A 25,067-nucleotide genomic window follows, 5' to 3' on the forward strand; every position below is an offset into this window, starting at 1 on the left:
TCACCTTGAATTGTAAGTAATGCACGGGCGGTGGGGTCATCACACTGTTGAACGGAGCAAACCTGTGCTCATACCGAACTTGTTCACTATCAAGCTCAAACTTCGGTTTACGTACTTTGCCATCCATGTCAAATGCAACCATGGTCTAAATGAAAAAGGGAACAAGAAAAAAGATGAAATCAATATGAAAAAAGCGAACACTCTCATCAATACGGAATAGAAGACAAGAAACAGCTATTTAAAACCTTCAAGTAAACGCTTCTGAAAAAATGAGGACATACAATTGTCGTAAGCACAGGTCCTATTTTCAAACAAAGTCCATGTTTTGCTTTATGCATTTTCAAGTAAGTTGCCTCAAATGATTTCTTGGACTGCCAAGTACAACTTAAGAGTTAGTACCCACTGCCTCTTGAAAAGGCCTGCTTTTGCTTAAGTCATTGGTTGTGGAGCTCACCCTCTTCCAAATACACTCCTAAAAAACCTAACCTCCATCTCTTCCAGGAAGCCTTGCCTGATCATCAATCATTAGTACTCTCTGCCTTTTCTTACTACCTGTCACAGACACATCAACTGGTCTGTTGCTACAGACTTGAAACAAGGACCATATAGAATTGGTATCCCCTGCAATGTACTCAGTACAAAGTATCTCACACATAGCAAGGGTTCAAATGGTTGTTGAACAAATTAATGATAATAAAGGTAATCCTCAAGCAGATAAAGTAAAACAAAGGTGAAATTACAATCTGGAAAGAACCACAGAAAAGAGTTTAAATAAACTATATAATAGACATACAGCTAAAAGGTAAAAAGAACTTTACTTTCAACAACTTACTTTAAACATCCCAGCACACATGTTCTGATATGCTTGGCTCATTGTGATCTCTCGGCTCAAAGGGCGAACTGTAATTAGAAAGAAAAACATAATCTTCCATAATCTCTTCCTCCTTCCTCTTGCATTATTGGAAAAGAAAATCTAATTTTAAAAAATCTTCCAGCTTGTATACTAAATTAAAACTTCAGTTTGTTCCTACAGGTTAAATTTTATTTATGGTCAAAATCTACAAATAATAAAATATAATAATCATGTCCCCAAATAGCTAATACTATAAAATTCCAGTATAAAGTAATTATAACTTTTCTGAATTCACCAGAGATTTAACCTTTTAAAGGAAACCCATGAATACAGTGATTTAATGACCCATCCAAATTGCTTTAAGTCCTGAGGAAATATGAAACAGTATTTTACAATAATTGTAGCAATATCTATAGCCTTCCCTAAGTGATCAATAGGGCAGTCCCTTTGAAACAGTTCTCTGTCCTCATGGTTCTTGGGTGATGCCCAAGGCACCTTTTGGTGCCCACTACCACAGCACAGCTCCAGAACTACTGCCCTCCTGAGCTATCAGGCTCTGTCAAAAGGTCCATGGCCTCCTGCTGTCTTGTCCCCTAACCTGTATCTTGCTTGCACACGCCACGTGGCTACTTCTTGATCAAAGATTCTGATAGAACAGCAAAGAAATGAAAGCAAGGAAAGGAACCAAAAAGCTTATGTCATTAATACTGGGACTCAGTCTCTACCTTATAGTTTCTGAAAAGAAAAGGAACAAGAGCTAAAATATAATGACTAACTCACAAGTAGCTCCATCTATTTATTTGTAGAAATTAAAGTACATTCTGTTTTTAAGTTTAAAAATAATCCACAGCACCTTTCTTTTTTTTCTTTGTTTTTTTACTACTACGGCCTTTCTGCTGCTCTTCCATTATCCTTTCCTCTGCCATTTGAGAGCCATCTGCACGACTCAATGTTGACATCAACCATGCGTAAAGGAATTCAGAGAGATACCTTAAAGGATACAAAATGTTAGTTAATGGTAGATGTCTAAATGAGACAGCTTTATCAACACACATATTAACAACAATAGACACTTCAAATAATGCTTTAGGTCTTTAAAAACAGATCATTCGATTATAGATCTTACAAGAAATGAACACAAGGATTAATTTTCCCTTTCAACATTTTACAACTTTCCAGATTTCCTGATAATTATACATGTACATATGCAAATCAAATGAATACCCATTAAGTTTTCATTATATCAGAACACAGTTCAGTTCAGTCTATAAATATTTTAATCACAAATAAAATCAGAAAAAGATAAAAAATTATTGGCATTATACAATCATTCTTAAAAATTAAGAACATTCACATTTACAATTTACTTGAGTTTAATAAACAAAATATAAAACAGAACATTCTACCAGACACTAATTTTTCAGAACTTTAACACTGCTAAGCCAGAAAAGTCTTCAAATCTAGGAGACATATATATATACACACACTTCGTAACATAATCAATAATAGTAAGACCTATAATTACATATGGAGAGTAAACAATTCCTGGCCCTGAATTTAAGAAAAACATTTACTATAGTACCCTTTTACAGTATATAACTGAATTTTGTTTCCCTGCCACCCTACAAAATGTGAGAGTCCGTAACAACTCATATACCTTAATTCAAGTGAAGGATTTCTATAGGGAACTGACGGTGCCGTCTACCTTCTGTTTATCTAACCTAAGGACACATGAGTGAAGGGGACAACTAAGATGCAGCCTTTTCCTCTCAAATATCAGGTACCTCAATGATCTATTAAGTGCTTTATCAAAATTAATATACATTTATGTCTAAGAGAGTGCTGATATTCTATACCAATGGTTCTCAAATTGACATCTCTGGGCCAGCAGCAGTTAACCTGAGAACCAGTTAGAAATGCAAATTATTCGGTCTCACCCTAGACCTAGCAGGTCAGGAATTAGCCCAGAAATTTGTGTACTGATGCACTTTACAAGTGATTATGATGCATGTTAAAGTTTAAGGATCACTGTTTCTGCTGATGATTTAAAAAAGAGTCCACATGCTTCAGGGATCGTATGCATGAAAAACAACTAAAGGTTATCTCAGGGAAATGCAGGAGCCCAATCTGTCATTTTGAAATTAAAAAGCAGTTCAAAAACAATTATGAAAAGACCACAAGGGTATTTATGGGCAGACCTAAAGTTCTTTTAATAAGAAAAGAAACAAATCTACTTATGAATATAGACAAATGTGTAATGGAGTATTTATCTGAGTATCATTTATTTGCTGAATTAAGATCCCAATTCTCTGTGCAAAGCAGCATATAAAAATTAATAAAACCAGTATTGTCTACTATGAATCACAAAATGTAGTATCCAAAGTAGCTATATAAATACCTGTTATTAAGGATTATTTGGTATTATCTATATAAATGTTAAAGAACATATAGCAAGGAAAATTATTCTCATATTGCTATAGTTGATGCTCAAATTCACTTTTCATAGGCAAGAGTTATCTGTCAAGAGCCTTCACTGCTCACAACAAAATCTACGTCAACAGCATGGAAGAGAATTACTTTCCCTCTCACAGCAGTGACTTCAGAGAATATAGAATATCTTAATTACTAAGTTCAGTAAGTTTAAATAAGTTTAAAAGGTGAACTCTATTAAAGTCTAATATACTAAACCTGAGTGTTTGTGATGAGTAACACAGGTCATTAGTTTAAAATTATGTGCCAGATTGAGAAAAAGATTCAAAATAACTGAATTCATTAATGCTCAATTTTATTTTCTTTCTATGACAGCTTTTACATGCCTAAAATATGTTCAAGCATCCTCTTACTAGGTTTCTTTATTTTGTCCTCAAGTGAAAGGGAAGAACTACTCTGCTGAAGATCATCTTTTATCAACTCCAAAGCTCCTGAAGTGTATCCTCAGCACCACGGTTTGAAACAGTTATGCTCCCAGTAATCAGCTTGGTCATGATTTCTTCTAAGCAGACAGTCCTGATTCCAATTTGATGTTTAACTCTGTCAAGTACATCCACAGCTAGTGCCACCAAATTCAGGGCAAAACGTGTTAATTTTTCTCCATAGGAACAAATAAATGATCTTCAATCAATCCATTTACTTTGGAGCCATTTTTTGTTAATTTTTACATAAATATTTGGAAAAATACACTCATGCAATATTATAGCACTTAAAGATATTCAAGATGATCCAGCTCTAATTTTCGAATTTTTTCAAATGTCCCACAACTAAAGGTAAAATACACTAAATGAAAAAGTACCCTGAAATTAACTCTAAATTCTCTCAGATCTTATCCATTCCACCTACCACCAATTTTAACTCAAACTGTGCTCTTACCAATATATGTAATAGTACTCGTGCATACTGTAGAGTTCCAATTCAAAGCCACTTAGAAGATACTGTATCATAATGCGAAGGTTATGGTAAAGGACCCAGGTACCTAAACAGGCCAAATGTTGCCTTTGGGGTTCCTGTTTCAACAGCATGGTGTGAAGCGCTGCATCAACCTTTTCTGCCTATTAAAATAAAATGTCATAAACTGTGTTCGTTTTGTTTTCTTAAGGTAATGAAAGAACTTTAAAAAAACATACAGCTAAAAAGAATATAAGCAGAAAATTTAAATCTGACCACCCAAAGAAACATTTTTAAATGCATTTTTAGTTAGGTTTACATTCGAAGTTCTCATTTTACAATGGTTAACATTTACCTAAACATGCCTTAAACTAAAAAGACATCAATTTTAAAGGACAAAAATACAAATAACACACTTCAGGTCTTTACTTATCAATATTGCTGCTGCACATATATTAACTTTAAAATTAATATATTAATATTTTTACATGTAACCTTGTTATAAAACTATCATTTTATACATATTTCATAATTTATTCCTATTATCAAAGAAATATTTAAGATGTCTATCAGTTTGGATTATTGTTCTGCTTCATTTTGTAAACGCTGGTGTAAGAAACCATTATATTTTAAGTGAAAAGTGGATCATGTTGAAAAATTAAACAGTCAAAATATTGTTCGGAAGAATTATTTTTAAAAATCTGGACAAAGTGTGTGAGTCATTTAATTTTAGAAGAGAGGGGAACCTGGCTCTTACCTCATCCTGCAAGGTAGCAAATTCCTCAAGAATATGACCAAGCTTATCTCTCTGTCGAGCCCTGTTATGTCCATGGATCTGAATAAGACTACAGAATGGCTGCAATACACATATAATCTGTCAATCGTAAATATGAAATTTCCTGGTACCAAAGAAACTTAACATTCCAAGTTCACAATCCGGTTTAAGGGAAAAAAAATGCTGTGTATATAAGAACTATGTTTATGTATACTTTTAATTTTACATAGGTGTTTAAGGAACTCAACACCGGAATTTATCAATAACCGGAAAAAATATAGCTTCATGTGAAACTTCCCTTCATATGGTAAAAATATCTTCTTTCGATCTTTAGATATCTTCTTCCAGTTTCACAAGGACAATTTCTTTCCTGCTTATTTTGAGTCAAAAGCCAATGTTCAAGGCTGACATTCCTGTGCTGCTATAAATATACCAGAATGCCTAATACTTATATAGCTTAAGAAGAGCTAACAGCCATAAACCTTGACTATTGTTCTTTATTCCTGCTTTCTCCATACAGTGTTCTCATCTAAAATACTATGCAACATTCCACTAACCAGGCAAGAGACATGGATTGGTAAGACGCTTTAAGTGTGAATTAGAAGATTCTCGAAGTTTAATACTGTTTTATATTTGCATTCATTGACAGATATTATCTCATTTGATCAATAACTACCCTGTAAGAGGTCAGAGAAGATGTAAGCATTTTACTCTTTAAAGAGTGGAAAGTTGGGTCAGGCATGGTAGCTCACCCCTGTAATCCCAGTGCTTTGGGAGGCCGAGGCGGGTGGATCATGAGGTCAGGAGTTTAAGAACAGCCTGGCCAAGATGGTGAAACCCCATCTCTAATAAAAATACAAAAATTAGCGGGGCGCGGTGGCAGGCACTTGTAATCCCAGCTACACGGGAGGCTGAGGCAGAGAACTGCTTGAACCCGGGAGGCGGGGGTTGCAGTGAGCCAAGACTGTGCCACTGCACTCCAGCCTGGGCGACAGAGTGAGACTTCGTCTCAAAAAAAAAAAAAAAAAAAAACAAAGTAAGGAAAGTTTATAAAACAGTGATGTGCCTGATAAAATATTAATGATAAAAAAGAAATGAAATCGGGTCTTCTACTGTTTTTTTCTCTTTTCCCCATACCATGCTGCTTTTTTTTTTCTCTCTCTCTACATATACATAGATAGATAAACTTTTAGTAACTGGAAGTAGACCCAAAAAAGTCGCCTGATGGAGTTCTCTAAGAGAAATACTTACATCTAATTAAATAAAAATGAAGCCGGGTGCAGTGGCTCATGCCTGTAATCCCAGCACTTTGGGAGGCCAAGGTGGGTGGATCACTTGAGCTCAGGAGTTTGAAACCAGCCTGGCCAACAGGGTGAACCCGTCTCCACAAAAAACACAAAAAAATTAGCCAGGTGGGGTGCCGTGAGTCTGTAGTCTCAGCTATTCCGAATGCTGAGGTGAGAGGATCACTTGAGCCCCGGGGGTAGAGGTTGCAGAGAGCCAGGATCACATCACTGCACTCCAGCCTGGGCAACAGAGGGAGACCCTGTCTTAAAAATAAATAAATAAATATTTTTAAAAATTAAATAAAAATGAATAATTCAACTCACTACAAGATTTGCATTTTTTCCTAATTACTTGAGATGAAAAAGTTTGTGATCTCATTTAAATTAATGTATTTTTTCTTTTTTTTGACAGAGAGTTTTGCTTTTGTTGCCCAGGCTAGAGTGCAATGGTGTGATCTCTACTCACCACAACCTCCACCTTCCAGGTTCAAGCAATTCTCCTACCTCAGCCTCCTGAGTAGCTGGGATTACAAGCATGTGCCACCATGCCCAGCTAATTTTGTATTTTTAGTAGAGACAGGGTTTTTCCATGTTGGTCAGGCTGCTCGAACTCCCAACCTCAGGTGATCCGCCCACCTCAGCCTCCCAAAGTGCTAGGATTACAGGCGTGAGCCACTATGCCCAGTCAATAATTTTAATTTTATTATAACTCAGTTCATTAATAGAATACAAAGATAAGTGTATAAGGATGTTAAAAATATTCTTTGTAAGGTTAAAAAAAAAAAGTAAAGAAGTTTTTATGTCCATTCACAAAAAATTTCAAGGAAGCAACTGCTGTTTTCCCAGTTGAGAGTCATAACATTCCCTATCTGCGGTCCTCGCAGGCTGCAGGGAGAGGTCATCCAAGGCTGCCTCTGTAGCTAATAACCTATCAGAAGACCTTAGTTATAAAACCATCCACTCAAGGGTTAGGAGGAGACAGTTTTATCTATTCACTGAAAGTAAGTAAGAAATGTTAGATGAAAAAAAGCATTAATTAAAGACACTGAAGGAATTACAGTCCAGCAATTTATTATTCTTATTTTTTGAGACAAAGTCTCACTCTGTCGCCCAGGCTGCAGTGCAGTGGCATGATCTCAGCTCACTGAAACCTCCTGGGTTCAAGTGATTCTCCTGCCTCAGGCTCTTGAGTAGCTGGGACTACAGGCGTGTGCCACCACGTCTGGCTGATTTTTGTATTTTTAGTAGAGTCAGGGTTTCACTACTGGTCTCAAACTCCTGACCTCAGGGGATCCACTTGCCTCAGCCTCCCAAAGCGCTGGGATTACAGGCATGAGCCACCGCGCCCGGCCACAGCCCATGATTTTTAAAGTACCCATTACGACAATCCAAATTGTAGCTCTTACCCGAACACAGTGGGTAACAAAGGAGTCAATACAGTCCTTAGCCTGGTGATTATTATATAGGTAGCACCTGCAAGATAATAGTCACATCATTAAAATCTATTCGGCCCAAACGAAAGCAGCAGCAATTACTGCAGATGCTACAAATGACGGAGAAGATGAATTAAAGAGAAAATGGAACCGATTCCTAAGTTAAAGAATGCTAGTATTAGATTATGAAACATTTTACAATTATTATGTAGTTCACACAATACATTTGTGATACTTCCAATTCCTATAGATCTATATTTGAACAATGAGAGTTGGATCCAGTAAGATCAAATTAGCAAGGAGAAAAGGAAAAGTCCAAAGCCCTACTTTTTCATGACCCCACTTCAGTGTCATATTTTCCTACAACTGATCTCCTCATGGACTGTGCTCATAATAGTCATTACAAAGAAAACACTATACAGGATCCTAATTTTTTCTGTATCCCCACTCCTCACCATTGGTTATAAATCACCTAAACATCTCTGGCACCTCATCTCTTCTCACAAAGTGGTTTCCTTTACGGTGTTCCTTATCTGATAAACAGAGCCAAGGTCACACAATGGAAAAGACAGTGCAACCAGCACCCAGGAGAAAGAAAAAGGTGAACACCTGAACAGGCATTTGGTGAAATGGGAAGTGCTGAAGGTTCACTACATCTTTAACCCTAAAGCAAGAAAATTACCTGAGATTAAAATAAAGCACTTTAAAAAGGCTCTCTCAATCTAAAGATGATGATTTTCAAATTTAAAAATTCAGTAGAAAAATATGTTCATTAGTAGCCTTGAAGATCAAGAGGAAGAACTTTCTCACAACACAGCAAAAATAACTAGGAGACGAATGTCATGAGGCATAGGTAAGAGAGCTCTAGAAGACTTAGTATGCTAGGAGCTCTAAAAAAGGACAAAACAAAACAGATGAAAGTGAAGCAATAAATAAGCAATAATAGGGACAAATGATCTGACTGAAAACTTGAGTCTTTAATGACTGAATTCCAGATAGGACTAGCTGAAAATCACACATGAATATTCTGGTAAAACTTCTGAACTCCTAAAATAAAGAGAAACTCATCAACACTCCAGAAGAAGTTTCAAATCACAAAGGAAAAGAGAATTCTCATCTACAATACTGAAATTTTTAAAACAGTGGAACAACTAGAACACCACACAATAAACTTTTCCATATATATAGTTACTTAGCATTATCTGTGGTAGTTATGTTCCATAAAGTTTCTGAAGATACTAAATTAGACTTATTAAATCATCGCTAACAGGGGAAATAAAGGGTTAGATTCCTATGAGCCTGTGGTCACATTTCCATGCACGATCAATGCATAACCTTGTTTTATGTGTATTTCTGTTTAAGACATCTTATTTAATGGATTAATATACTGTTGATTTATTAACATAAAACTCAGACCCAACAGCATATACCAAATGTGAATAGGCTGAATTCTGCTTTCAAAAGATTTGAGCTAACAAAAATTACACCACCATGAAAAAGAAACATATCAGGCCAGTGCAGTGGCTCAAGCCTATAACCCCAGCACTTTGGGAGGCCAAGGTGGGCAGATCACTTGAGGTCAGGAGTTTGAGACCAGCCTGGCCAACACAGTGAAAGCCCATCTCTACTAAAAATACAAAAATTAGCTGGGCATGGTGACATGCACTCGTGATCTCAGCTACTTGGGAGGCTGATGCGGGAGAATCGCTTGAACCTGGGAGGCGGAGGTTGTAGTAAGCTGAGATGATGCCACCGCACTCCAGCCTGAGCGATATTATGTACATGCAAATATTTCAAAATCCAAAAACATCAGAAATCTAAAATACCTCTGGTCCAAAGCATTTTGGATAAGAGATACTCAACATTTATTATGAAATATTTGGAGGTCATTACACAGAATTAGTTAGATCTACCATGAAGTAATTGGTGCTAGAAAGCCATCGTGTATCTTTCAGTGGAAAAGATACACTTTGTTAAGCGTATATATTTTTTAACAAAGTGTGTAAGTGCTTTGTTAAGAAATAATGACTCCTTTCTTTCCTTCCCCACTGGAAAAGCCTGGTATTTCTCAGAATGCCAAATCAAATGATGATTCTTTCTGCATGCAATCCTTTTCAGCCTCTGACAGCAGCATGTTTTCGGGGCAGTGCCTCTACTGGAGCAAAGTTGAAGCACTTACACTGGAGACAAAAAACTTAGAGGAGTTATCAGAAATTTTGTCAACCTCATAAAAACCTTAGTTTTAATCTAAACAATGTGGCAGAGATCAGTTAATTTTAACACGATTAAGTTACTTTCACATGGAGATTTGATCCCAAACAATTTTTATACTTTGGCTATAAAGGAGTACAGAGAAGTTGGCTTTTTAAAGGAGCACATACAACTCTAAAATGTCTTACAATACTTACTTGGGGGAAAGCACCGGAGGACTGACAAAAGACCGAAGTGCATCTTTCACCATGTCTTGCATGAGATGAGTTCCAAAGACCTTTTTGTTATCCACCAGGAAAGTGGTCTTAAAACAAATGTTACATATTAGTTATGGTGTCACGCACAGAGTTGTCATTACTATGAAATGAGTATACTGATAAATACCACAGACTACACAAGTGATTAAAATATAAAAAGTTCGTGAAAATTTTTTATAAATTGCTGTCTCCACAATGAGTGTTACTTATTAATCCTTATTGAAGGTGAATTCTGATGTAGAATAAAAAATGTACAGAAATAAAAATCTCCCAAGAGTAGTAATATTAAAATAGTCAAAATAAACTGACTAATCAGATTATGTCAAATAGCTAATGTATTAAAAAATGCTTCATAAACTATGAAACAGTAAATGGCTATAAATGTTATTTGATAATCCTATGTTTACCTCTAAGGAATGTTTTGTAACATATACAAATATTTAAATAACATACAAATATTTGAACATGAAAAAATCTAAAACAATTTGCATTTAATAATGTTTTAATTTCCTTCCCTTAACAATCCACTGTAATTTAATATTTAATATACCATACCTTGATTTCCTAATACTGTTTTTAAATTTTATTTTAAATTCACATATAGTAAAACTTACAGGTTTGTTGTACAGTTACAAGTCTAACAAAAGCATAGTTTTTCAAATCAGTCTCACAATCAAGATACAGAACAACCTGTATCACCCTAAAAACATTCCCTCATGGGATCCCTTTGTGGTCAAACGCTCCTACCGCCCCAAACCCCTGGCAACCACTGATCTGCTCTCCAACTCTATCGTTCTGCCATTTCCAGAATGTCATTAAAATGAAATCATATAGCCTTCTGAGTCCGGCTTCTTTCACCCAGCAGTTGAGATTCGTTGGCATTGGTAAGTGTATTATACTTCATTTTATTTCTGAGTAGTATTCCTCTGTGCAGGTACCACAGTATGTTTATCCACAGTATGTACCACACTGACCAGCTCAAGAACATGGGGTTGTCTGTTTTGATGACCATGAACAAACAGCTCTGCACATTTGCAGAGGTTTCCAGAAGAATATCAAATTTCACTTCTCTTAGGCAATCAACTAGGAGTGTGAGCTACATGTTTAATTTATAAGAATGTGCCAAGCTATTTTCCAAAGTAGCGGAACCACATTACATTCCTATCACCAAATACATCCTCGTCAGCACTTGGTATTATCACATTTTTTTTTTTTTGAGATGGGGTCTCACTCTGTTGCCCAGGCTGGAGTGCAGTGGTGTGATCTTGGCTCACTGCAACCTCTGCCTCCTAGGTTCAAGCAATTCTCTGCCTCAGCCTCCCAAGTAGCTGGGATTACAGGCACCTGACACCATGCTGGACTAATTTTTGTATTTTTAGTACAGATGGGGTTTCACTATCTTGGCCAGGCTGATGTTGAACTTCTGACCTTGTGATCCACCCAACTCCACCTCCCAAAGTGCTGGGATTACAGGCATGAGCCACTGCACCTGGCCAGATTTTTTTTTTTTTTAAGATATTCTAAAAGGTGGATAGTATTTCTGTGGTTTAATTTGCATTTCCCTAATATTTTCCATGCTGGATTTGAATATTTAATATACTGAATACTGCTGAATTATTAACCATATGAGACTTGCACCTAAGTATTTCATTTTTTTATGTCAGTGTAAATAGTTCGATTTTTAAATTTTGATCTCCCATTGTTCATTTCAAGTATATAGAATTACAACTGCTTTTTGTATAATGACTTCATATCCTATCATCTCATTAAATTCACTAATCAGTTCTAGGAACTTCCTTGTAAATTCCATGGGCATTCTACATGGAAAATCATGTCATCTCCAAGTAGACAGTATTTTTTCTTCCTTTCCAATCTGTATGTCATTTATTTCTTTTTCTTGCTTTATTGCGCTGGCTAAGACTTCCAATGTTGAATAAGAGCGAAGTGGGCATCTTTATCTTCTTCCCATTCTTGGAGGAAACCATTTAGTCTTTCATCATTAAGTATGATGTTAGCTTTAGGGTATTTTTGTATATGTCCTTTATCAGGTTTAGGAAGTTCTCTTCTGTATCTAGCTTTGCTAAGAGTTTCAAATCACGAATGGACGTTGAATTTTGTCAAATGATTTCTGTGAATATACTAAGATTTTAGATAATACGGTGTATTATGCTGACCAATTTTCAAATGGTGAACCAGGCTTGATTCTTAGGATAAATCTCACTTGGTCATGGTGTACTACCTCTTTTTATATATTGTTGAATTTGATTAATAATTTATTGAAGATTTTTACATCTGTGTTCGTGGAATAAGATTTTTACATCTGTGTTCATGAGGAAACTATGGTCTATAGTTTTCCATGTTTGTAATTTTGGTTTGGTTTTGATAGAGTAAATTCTGGCTCATATGAGTGTTCTTGCCTCTTTTATTTTCTGGAAAACACTGCAAGGAGCTGGCCTGGAGTTTGCATTGTTAGGTTTTTAACTATAAGTTCAATTTATTTAACAGATAAGAAATTATTCAAATTATCTGTTTCTTCTTGAGTGAGGTTTGGTAGTTTGTATCTACATTTAAAGGAATAGGTCCATTTTATCTGCTTCTGCATTTATGGATAGAGTTGTATATCCCATTACTATCCTTTTAATGTTTACAGAGTCTGTAATGATACCCTTTCTTTCATTCTTGATATTAGTCATTTCTATTTTTCTCTTATGTCTCATTAGAGGTTCATTGACTTCATGAATATTTTCAAAGAATGAGCTTTGGGTTGCACTGATTTTCTCCACTGTTTTTCTGTTCCATATTTTACTAATTTCTGCTCTTCATTATTTCCTTCCTTCTGTTTACTTTAATTTGCTCTTCTTTTTCTGGTCCTACAGTGGTAGCTTAAATTACTAACTGTAGCCTTTTTTTTTTTTTTTTTTTTTTTGAGACAGGGTCTGATTCTGTTGCCCAAGGTGGAACGCAGTGGTGGGATCACAGATCACTGCAGCCTGGACTTCCCAGTTCAAGCGATCCTCCAACCTCAGACTCTGTCGCCCAGGGTGAAACTTTGTCTCAAAAAATAAGAATAATAAATTGCTGGACTGTAATTCCTTCAGTGTCTTTAATTAAGGCTTTTTTTCATCTAACATTTCTTACTTACTTTCAGTGAATAGATAAAAACTGTCTCCTCCTAACACTTGAGTGGATGGTTTTATAACTAAGGTCTTCTGATAGGTTATTAGCTACAGAGGCAGCCTTGGATGACCTCTCCCTGCAGCCTGCAAGGACCGCAGATAGGGAATGTTATGACTCTCAACTGGGAAAACAGCAGTTGCTTCCTTGAAATTTTTTGTGAATGGACATAAAAACTTCTTTACTTTTTTTTTAACCTTACAAAGAATATTTTTAACATCCTTATACACTTATCTTTGTATTCTATTAATGAACTGAGTTATAATAAAATTAAAATTATTGACTGGGCACGGTGGCTCACGCCTGTAATCCTAGCACTTTGGGAGGCTGAGGTGGGCGGATCACCTGAGGTTGGGAGTTCGAGCAGCCTGACCAACATGGAAAAACCCTGTCTCTACTAAAAATACAAAATTAGCTGGGCATGGTGGCGCATGCTTGTAATCCCAGCTACTCAGGAGGCTGAGGTAGGAGACTCCTGAGTAGCTGGGACCACAGGCATGCACCACCACACCCAGCTCATTTCTTGTAGACTGGGTTTTGCCATGTTGCCTAGGCTGGTCTTGATCTCCTGGACTCAAGTCATCCACCCACCTCAGCCTCCCAAAGTGCTGGGATTACAGGTGTGAGCCACCATGCCAGGCATACTTTCCTTTCATATAAACATTTAACGTGGCCAGGCACGGTGGCTCACACCTGTAATTCCAGCACTTTGGGAGGCCGAGATGGGTGGATCACCTGAGGTCGGGCATTTGAGACCGGCCTGGCCAATGTGGTGAAACCCCATCTCTACTAAAAATACAAAAATTAGCTAGGCATGGTGTGTGCGCCTGTAATCCCAGCTACTCAGGAGGCTGAGGCACAATCTAGCACCTGAACCCGGTTCAATCACTTGAACCCGGAGGCGGAGATTGCAGTGAGACAAGAGCATGCCACTGCACTCCAGCCTGGGCAACAGAATGAGACTATCTCAAAACAAAAACAAAACAAAAAAAATTCAATGCTACAAATTTCCCTCTAAGTACTGCTTTAGTTGTAGCTCACAGATTTTGGTATGTTATATTTTGATTTTCATTCAGTTTAAAATATTTTTGAACTCCCCTCAAGACTTCTGTCTTTGACCCATGTGTTACTTACAAGTTGTTTAATTTCAAAATATTTGGAGATTTTCCTGGATACCTTTCTCTTGTTGGTTACTAGTTTAATTCTAAAATAAGAAAGATACTTTGTCTGATTTTGATTGTTTTTGAATTGCTGAGGTTTGTTTTATGACCTAGGATATGACCTTGATGAATGTCTAATGCTTAAAGTTAATACTTCAATTAAAAAATACACAACACTAACTGGAAAATTCTTTAAAAGCATCTACTTTTTTTTCAATCAACCAATAAAACAATGTCAATACACATATAATGTTTAAAGAAGTATTTTGAGACTAAGTGGAACTTACCTGTAACAGAGATCTTGAAAGAACACATGGTGACTGTTCACTAAATTCACAGAAAAAATCCTAATAGATACATAAAGAAAAAGCAGTGTCATTAATAGATTAAATAAAAGCTAAAAATACTTCATCATATAGAGTATAATTTTTACTAGACCTTCTGGAAATGACATAGTACCAGAGTTAAAATATGACAAATAAAGGTTATTTCTATAGAAATTGTTTAATTGTAAAAAAGGGACAATGGATAATTCTAGACTCTAAAAACTTTTCTTAAAAAAACTGACCAATCATGGAATTATGTGGATACTACTATTAAATTTGTATACCATAAAAATAATACCAACAATAATTTACTAAGTCATGGCAGAACTTTAGTTCCTATTTCACAGAAATAAATTCCAAGTAACCAAGTCAACTGGATGCACATTACTGACTGTTGCTGACTACAGGGAAAGACCAAAAGATACGGGTTTCTGAGCAAGAGTCTACCAAGTGATCAAATAAGCCTAAGTGTCACCTGCTGGATCACATGCCAAAGCTTCAACACCAAAACATACCTCACTAACATACCCCACTCTGAAACCAGAGACAAGAAGTCAGCTTCAAATAAAGATCCTACAGAAAGCCTCGGCCCAGTGAAAACATCCAGAAAAGAAGTCTATTGACTATACTCAATCTACAATGCAGTTACAGGAACATCCACACACAGAGATGAGAAAGAACCAATGCAAGAACTATGGTAACTCAAATGGCCAGAGTGTCATATGTCCTCCAAATGACTGCACCAGTTCTCCAACATGAGTTCTTAACCAGGCTGAAATGGCTGGAATGACAGAAATAGAATTCAGAATACGGACAGGACCAAAGATCATAGAGATTCAGGAGGATGGCAAAACCCAATCCAAGAAAAATAAGAATCATAATGAAGTGATACAGGAGCGGAAGGATAAAATAGCTGGCATAAAAAAGAAACTAAAAGGTCTGACAGAGCTGAAAAATACAAGAATTTCACTATGCAATCACAAGTATTAACAGCAAAATAAATCGAGGTGAGGAAAGAATCTCAGAACTTGAAGACTGGTTCTCTGAAATAAGACAGTCAGACAAAAATAAAGAAAAAAGAATAAAAAGGAATGAAAAAAACCTCTGAGAAGTATGGGATTACGGAAAGAGGCCAACTCTGAATCACTGGCATCCCTGAAAGGGAGGGGGAGAAAGCGAACATCTTGGAAAATATATTTCTGAGTACTGTCCGTGAAAACTTCCCCAACCTTGCTAGAGAAGCCAACATTCAAATTCAGGAAATACAGAAAAGTCCTGCAAGATTCTACACAAGCAGATCATCCCCAAAGCATACAATCCTCAGGTTTTCCAAAGTCGAAATGAAACAAATGTTAAAGGCAGCTACAAAGAAAGGGCAGGTAACCTAAAAAGGGATCCCCATCAGGCTAAAAGGAGACCTCTCAGATGAAACCCTACAAGAAGAGATTGGGGGCCTATATTCAACATTCTTTTAAAAATCTTCAACCAAGAATTTCATATTCCACCAAACTAACCTTCCTAAGTGAAGAAGAAATAAGATCCTTTTCAGACGAGCAAAGGTTGAGGGACTTCATTACCACCAGTCCTACCTCACAAGAGGATCTTGAAAGGAGCACTAAATATAGAAATGCAAGACTACTACCAGCTAATACAAAAACACACTTAAACACACAGACTAGAGTCACTATAATGCAACCACAAAAACAAGCCAACACACACCAGCTAACACCATAATGACAGGATCAAATCCACACATATCATACTAACCCAAATGTAAACGGGCTAAATGGCCTACTTGAAAAACAGAGTGACAGCTGGATAAAAAAGCAAGATCTACTGATGCGCTGTCTTCAAGAGACTCATCTCACACATAATGACACTCATAGGCTCAAAATAAAGGGATGGAGGAAAATCTTCCAAGCAAATGGAAAACAGAAAAAAGCAGGGGTTGCGATCCTAATTTCAGACAAAAAAGATTTCACACCAACAAAGATCAAAAAAGACAAGGAAGGGTATTACATAAGGGCAAAGGGTTCAATTCAACAAGAAAACCTAACTATCCTAAATATATATGCACTCAGATTCCTAAAGCAAGTTCTTAAAGACCTACAAAGAGACACAACTCCCACACAATAACAGTGGGAGACTTCAACACTCCAATGACAGTATTAGATGGATCATCTAGACAAAAAATTAACAAAGATATTCAGGACCTAAACTCAGCACTGGAGCAAATGGATTTGATAGACCTTTACAGAAGTCGCCACTCAAAACAACAGAATATATATCCTTCACATCACCACATGGCACATACTCTAAAATTGACCACATAATTGGACATAAAACAATACTCAACAAATGTAAAAGAACTGAAGTCATACCAAACATACTCTTGGACCACAGCGTAATAAAAATAGAAGTAAACACAATGAAAATCACTCAAAACCATGCAATTACATGTCACTTAAACAACACGCTCCTGAATGCCTTTTGGGTAAATAATGAAATCAAGGCAGAAATCAAGAAGTTCTTTGAAAACAATGAGAACAAAGATACAACATACCAGAATCTCTAGGACACAGCTAAGGCAGTGTTAAGAAGGAAATTCATAGCATGTATTGTCCACATCAATAAGTTAGAAAGATCTCAAACAACCTAACTTCACAACTCAAAGAATCAGAGAAACCAAGAACAAAAAATCCCCAAGCTAGTAGAAGACAAGGACTAACAAAAATCAGAGCTGAAATGAGGGAAATCAAGACACGAAAACCCATTCAAAAGATCAACAAATCCTGCAATTAGTTTTTTGAAAAAAATTAATAAAATAGGCTACTAGCTAGACTAATTAAGAAGAAATGGGAGAAGATCCAAATAAACATAATTAGAAATGATGAAGGGAATACTACCACTGACCCTAAAGAAATAAAAACAACCATTAGAAACTACTATGAACATCTCCACACACACAAACTAGAAAACCTAGAAGAGATGGATAAATTCCTGGATATAAACACCCTCCCAAGACTGAGCCAGGAAGAAATTGATTCCCTGAACAGACCAGTAATAAGCTTCAAAATGGAATGAGTAATAAATAACCTACCAACCAAAAAAAAAAAAAAAAAGGCCAGGACCTGACGGATTCACAGGTGATTTCTACCAGATGTACAAAGAAGAGCTGGTACCGTTCCTACAGAAACTATTGCAAAAAACTGAGGAGGGACTTCTCCCCAACTCCTTCTATGAGGCTAGCATCATCTTGACACCAAAACCTGGCAGACACCCAACAAAAAAAGAAGACTTCAGGCCAGTATCTTTGATGAACATTGATGCAAAAATCCTCAACAAAGTACTTGCATCCAGCAGCACATCAAAAAACTAATTGACCACGATCAAGTAGGCTTCATCCCTGGGAGGCAAGGTTGGTTCAACATACAAAAAATCAATAAATGTGATTCATCACATAAACAGAACTAAAGACAAAAATCACATGATTATCTCAATAGATGCAGAAAAGCCTTTTGATAAAATTTAATACCCCTTCATGTTACACTTTCAATAAACAGGGTATTGAAGGACCACACCTCAAAACAATAAGAGCCATCTATGCCAAACCCACAACCAACATTATACAGAATGGGCAAAAGCTGGAAGCATTCTCCTTGAAAATCGGCACAAGACAAGAATGCCTTCTCTCACCACTTCTATTCAACATATTATTAGAAGTCCTAGCCAGAGCAATCAGGCAAGAGTAAGAAATAAAGGGCATCCAAATAGGAAAAGAGGAAGTCAAACTATCTCTATCTGCAGATAACATTATTCTTTATCTAAATACCCCAGTCTTGGCCTCAAAGCTCCTTCAGCTGATGAATAACCAGCAAAGTTGCAGGATATAAAATTAATGTACAAAATTCCCTAGCATTCTGATACACCACCAACAACAAAACTGAGAGCCAAATCAGAAAGACAATCCCATTCACAACTGCCACAAAAAAAAAAAAAAAAAAAAAAAAAAAAAACACCTAGGAATACAGCAAACCAGGGAGGTAAAAAAATCTCTACAATGAGAATTACAAAACACTGCTCAAAGAAATCAGAGGAGACACAAACAAATGGAAAAACATCCCACACTCATGGACAGGAAGAATCAATATAATTAAAATGGCTATACTGCCCAAAGCAATTTACAGATTCAATGTTATTCCTATCAAACTACCAATGACATTCTTCATAGAACTAGAAAAAATTATTTTAAAATTTATATGGAACCAAAAAAGAGCCTGAATAGTCAAGGCATTCATAAGCGAAAGGAACAAAGCTGGAAGAATCACATTACCTGACTTCAAACTATGCTATAAGGTTACAATGACCAAAACAGCATGGTACTGGCTGGTACAAAAACAGACACATAGACCAATGGAACAGAACAGAGAGCCCAGAAATAAGGCCACTAATCTACAACCCTCTGATCTTTGACAAAGTTGACAAAAACAAGCAATAGGGAAAAAACTCCCTACTCAATAAATGGTGCTAGAATAACTGAGCCATAACGCAGAAGACTGAAGCTGGACCCCTTACATCATATACAAAATCAACTCAAGTATTTTTTTTAATTATTATTTTTTACATTAAATACTTAAATGTAAAACCCAAAACTATAAAAATCCTGGAAGGAAACTTAGGCAATATCACCCTGGTCCGAGGAACAGGCAAAGATTTCATGAGAAAGACACCAAAAGCAATCACAACAAAAGCAAAAATTGACAAACGGGTTCCAATTAAACTTAAGAGCTTCTGCAGAGCAAACGAAACTGTAAACAGACAACCTACAGAATGGGAGAAAATATCTGCAAACTACGCATCTGACAAAGGTCTAATATCCAGCATCTATATGGAACTTAAATTTACAAGAGAAAAACAACCCCATTAAAAAGTGGACAAAGGACATGAATAGATACTTCTCAAAAGAAGACATACGTGCAGCCAACATGCATATGAAAAAAAGTTCAATATCACTCATCATTAGAGAAATGCAAATCAAAACCACGAGATACCACCTCACAGCAGTCAGAATGGCAATTGAAAAGTCAAAAAGTAACAGATGCTGGTGAGGTTGGAAAGAAAAGGGAACTCTTATACACTGTTGGTAGGAGTATAAATTAGTCCAGCCATTGTGGAAAGCAGTATGGCAATTCCTCAAAGAGCTAAAAGCAGAACCACCATTTGACCCAGCGGTCCCATTACTAGGTATGTACCCACAGGAATACAAAGCATTCTACCACAAAGACACATGCACACGAATGTTTACTGCAGCACTGTTCACAATAGCAAAGACATGGAATCAACCTAAATGCCCATCAATGACAGACTGGATAAAAAAATTGTGGTACGGCCAGGAGCAGTGGCTCTCACCTATAATTCCAGCACTTTGGGAGTCCGAAGCAGGCCAATCACCTGAGGTCAGGAGTTCGAGACCAACCTGGCCAACATGATGAAACCGTGTCTCTACTAAAAACACAAAAATTAGCCAGGCATGGTGGGGCACACCTGTAATCCCAGCTAAATCCCAGCTACGTGGGAGGCTGAGGCAGGAGAATCGCTTGAACCCAGGAGGCAGAGGTTGCAGTGAGCCGAGATCATGCCATTGCACTCCAGCCTCAGCAACAAGAGCGAAACTCTGTCTCAAAAAAAAAAAAAAAAAGAAAAGAAAGAAAGAAATTGTGTTACATATACACCATGGAATATTATGCAGCCATAAAAAAGAACGAGATCGTGTCTTTTGTGGGAACATGGATACAGCTGAAGGCTATCATCCTTAGCAAACTAACGCAGGAAGAGAAACCAAATCCTGCATGTTCTCACTTACAAGTGAGAGCTAAATGGTAAGAACTTATGAACACAAAGAAGGAAACAACAGACACTGGGATCTACTTGAGTGGGGAGGGTAGGAGGAGGGAGAAGAGCAGAAAAGATAAGTATTGGGTACTGAGCTTAATACATGGGTGATGTAATAATATGTACAACAAACCCCTGAGATGCGTGTTTATTTATGCAACAAACCTTCATATGTACCCCCAAACATAAAATTGTTTTTAAAGAAATTTATCTAAAAATGAAGAGATACAGGTTTATATGTAGATGTAAAACCAGATGACAAAATACACTGAAATGCTAACATCTATAAAGGGTGGGACAGCAGTTATTTATCATCTTCACAGTTCTCTACATCTTCCAAATTTTATAGTTAAATAGTAATGTATGTATTTTAACATTTGGATTTGTTAATGATAACTATTTGGGCTTGGGATAGCAGCTCTTCAGAAACCGAAACCAGAATAAATGCCTATTCAGGCATCTATGTGATCAAGCTCTTTATTAAGAAATCCTGCAGCTTGCTGAGAAAAGTCTAAAGGATCACTGACAATGCCTCAGCTACCTACCCTTGGTTAGAACCAATGTGGGTCCCCCTAAGGTACCTGCAATGGGCCATGGTTTCCTCAGAGGGCTCAGCGAAATTGACCGACAATAATGGCAGACAACTTAGCCTTCAATATCAGGAGCCTGTCACAACCCAAGTCAGCCCTGTTGCTTACTAAAAAAAATATTTTAAAGTCCGTTTGCCTACCGACACAACTGGTAAAACAACCATATACATTAAAAACATATTACCACCTTATGGTTGATATGGGTTTATAGGTTGATTTTACCTAAAGACCTTGCAATTAATCTAGTAAACACAAATGTATATCCATGTAACAATTACGATAAAAAAAAGTCAATGTGGCAGAAAAGAGTAAGAAAATATATATTCTCATTCCAGATATGCTATTATAGTCATCTAATTTGGTTACTTTAGAACCTCTGAACCTTAGTTTGTTTAGATGTAAAACTGTCTGTGATCTTTTTCCTAGGAACTTTTAAAATTCTGATTCTTATAACACAGTATAAGAAAGCAAATGCAACGTAAGGTATTAAAGGCATAATGAGTGAAAGTTTATTAAAAGAATGAAGACTTAAGCTGGGTTTTGATGACAAAAAAATTAATAGAAGGAAAAATAAAGAACATAAACAAAAGCACAAATCTTTACTATCAACTATTTCCCAGAGACTGCTGCTAAATGCTGGGAGTATAAACTATATACTGTGTGACCTCAAGGAACACAGGTACAGTGGCAACCAGCAACCAAAGGGGAAGATTTCACAGAGGAAATGACATGGGGCTGGCAATTCCGTACCTCGGCGTGTAAGGTAACACTCAAATGCCTAGCTATGCCACAGACGTCAGTGTACTTACGTCCTCAGAACAACAGTACTGTCTTGCACATTTTCTACCTTTCCTAATAACCTTACATGTGCTACTATAACCGTACTAATTAAAAAGCTTTTCTGCTGTCAGCAGGTACAGGAGAAAAAAACAAAAAACAAAAAAAAAGCTCCATCTCTGAATGTTCTTAAAATGAGCCCTGTTTTTCTACATTTTAACCCATAAAAAATATTAATCCAAAATATGATAGTTAAAAATGTACCTAGCAGCTTCGTTTTTTAGGAATTTATCTTAAGGGGAAAGGAAGCATATAATAAAAAGATTTACCTATACATATGTTCATCTTAGTATTGTTTGTAACACTGAAAATTACCTAAATGTAATTTAAATGAATGAAATGCAAAAACCTGTAATACATGCTTAAAATGGAATACCACACAGCCATTAAAATAATGTAGAATTTGTCATGTATTTGTTGACATGGAAAGGAAGATGTCCATGATACAGAGACAAGCAATTTTAAAAAGCAGGTTACCAAACATCATGATCCTATTTTTATATGTAAAAGTATATATATACACACTTAATACCCGGCACGGTGGCTCAAGCCTGTAATCCCAGCACTTTGGGAGTCCGAGGCGGGCGGATCACGAGGTCAGCAGATCGAGACCATCCTGCCTAACACGAGGAAACCCCGTCTCTACTAAAAATACAAAAAATCAGCTGGGTGTGGTGGCGGGCGCCAGTAGTCCCAGCTACTCAGGATGCTGAAGCAGGAGTATGGCGTGAACCTGGGAGTTGGAGCTTGCAGTGAGCTGAGATCGTGCCACTGCACTCCACCCTGGGTAACAGAGCAAGACTCCGTCTCAAAAAAAAATATATATATATATAAAAATTATACACATATATACATATATATATTTATATATAAACACATACACACTTAAATACATATGTTTATGTATACCAGCATACATATTACACATTTATATGTTTTGAAGACAGAATCCAGAGTTCAATCCCCACTCTTAAAACTAAGGTGAGGCCAAGTGCACTGGCCCATGCCTATAATCCTGGCACTTTGGGAGCCCAAGATGGAAGGACTGCTTGAGTCCAAGAGTTTGAGACCAGCCTGGGCAGCATGGTGAGACCTTGTCTCCACAATAAATAAAAATTTAAAAGTTGACTGGGTGCAGTGACTCACACCTGTAATCCTAGCACTTTGGGAGGCTGAAGCAGGTGGATCACTTGAGCTCAGGAGTCAGAGACGTGCCTGGGCAAATGGTGAAACCCTATCTCTACCAAAAATACAAAAAATTAGCCATGCATGGTGGCACACGCTTGCAGCCCCAGCTACTTGGGAGGCTGATGTGGAATGACAGCTTGAGTCTGGGAGGCAGAGGTTGCAGGGAGCCGAGATCACACCACTGCACTCCAGCCTGGGCAACAGAGGGAAACCCCATCTCAAAAAAAAAAAAAGAAAAATTTAGCCAGCTCTAGTGGTATGTGTCTCTCCCAGCTACTTGGGAGGCTGAAGTGGGAGGATCACCTGACCTCAAGAGTTCAAGGTTGGCAGAGCACGGTAGCTCTCACCTGCATACCCAGCATTTTGGGAGGCAGAAGTGGGAGGACTGCTTGAACCCAGGAGTTCAAGACCAGCCTGGGTAACATAGTGAGACCCCATCTCTACAAAAATAATTATTAAACTAAAATATTGTTGGGCGTGGTGGCACACGCCTGTGGTCCCAGCTTCTTGGGAGGCTGAGAAGCAGAAGGATCGCTTGAGCCAAGAAGGTAAGGCTGTAGTGAGCTGAGATCGTGCCACTGCACTGTCACCTAGGTGACAGATCAAGTCCTCCATCTCCACAAAAAAAAAAAAAGAAAAGAGTTCAAGATCGCTTTGAGCCAAGATTACACCACTGCGCTCCAGTCTAGAAAACAGAGTGAGATCCTGTCTCAAAACAAATCTTGGATGAATTATCTAACCTTTTAATGTCAGCTTCTTAATCTCTAAAATAGTGTAAAACCTTTGAGGATTAAATAGAATGTATGTATGTATAATATTTATGAACCACTTAATCCTCTAGCTATCACAGAAAACAGACAAAGAGTAGTATTTACCCTTGGTCAGTGTCTATAAAGTGATCAACTATTCTGTTGTTAAACCAAAGCTACCCCATAAATATGTACAATTATTATGTATCCATTTTTTTAAATGGAAGTTATATTCAGGAACAGAGATTTGTACTTACCAGGATACAATGTAAATTTGTTAAATTCACAACCTCACAGACAGTTTTTATTCTATCTATTAATCTTGCAAAATAGCTGACCATTTCTTCTCTTTTAATTATTTTTGCATATCGAGGGAAGGTAGGTGGAAGTAGCCTCTGGTTCACAAGGGGTTCAAAACCCATCATAATTGGATGATCTAAAAAGAAAAAACGAAAGTAAAATTTTTCAATGTTTCTCTGAATTTAAAACTGCAAATGCTATTACATATAAGAATGCCAGTTTAAAAAGCTTTTTCAAACAAATTTTAACCACAAAATCCTCTAAAGAGATTTTATAGTTTAGAATACATCTATATATATACATTTTTGAAAAACTAAGTAAGTAGATTTAATAACCTAAAACTGTACTTCCTTCCTACATGGTGGTGATAGTGGTGAGGGAGGCAAGTTTCTACGTCAAAATGAACGCGAAGAAAAAACTCCGAGGAAAAAATAGGGTCATTATATTCCTTCAACACAGAGGAAATGATACATTAACCATGAAATTGTGAAGAAAGGTAAAATGGGAACACAAATAATGTAGGCTTCTCTTCCCCTCAATTACTAAACAGTAGAATCCATTCAAACTTAGCTATACAATAATCCTAAATAGCAGAGCAAAGCAGCATAGCCCTCAGCCCTTAGCCCTCAATGAGTCCGAAATGCATCTGGTACGA

The 25,067-nt window shown here is 36.9% G+C and overlaps 1 protein-coding gene across 6 annotated transcripts in view; it reads right to left on the minus strand.

Moving 5' to 3' along the window:
- The window catches only part of LOC105498761 (N-alpha-acetyltransferase 35, NatC auxiliary subunit), an 89,499-nt gene that overhangs the window by 7,127 nt on the left and 57,305 nt on the right, over positions 1-25,067 (minus strand). For all 6 annotated transcript variants that reach the window (XM_011771084.3, XM_011771083.3, XM_011771085.2 and 3 more), the window contains exons 12-20: positions 24,370-24,548; positions 14,818-14,877; positions 10,137-10,243; positions 7,702-7,768; positions 4,992-5,090; positions 4,220-4,398; positions 1,707-1,843; positions 833-900; positions 5-145 (exon numbers count right to left, since the gene is read on the minus strand). In XM_011771084.3, the coding sequence (XP_011769386.1) occupies positions 5-145; positions 833-900; positions 1,707-1,843; positions 4,220-4,398; positions 4,992-5,090; positions 7,702-7,768; positions 10,137-10,243; positions 14,818-14,877; positions 24,370-24,548 (1,037 nt within the window). The remainder of the gene's footprint in view (positions 1-4; positions 146-832; positions 901-1,706; positions 1,844-4,219; positions 4,399-4,991; positions 5,091-7,701; positions 7,769-10,136; positions 10,244-14,817; positions 14,878-24,369; positions 24,549-25,067) is intronic.

This window comes from Macaca nemestrina, chromosome 14 (genome assembly GCF_043159975.1).
Source record: "Macaca nemestrina isolate mMacNem1 chromosome 14, mMacNem.hap1, whole genome shotgun sequence".
Taxonomy (NCBI): domain Eukaryota; kingdom Metazoa; phylum Chordata; class Mammalia; order Primates; family Cercopithecidae; genus Macaca; species Macaca nemestrina.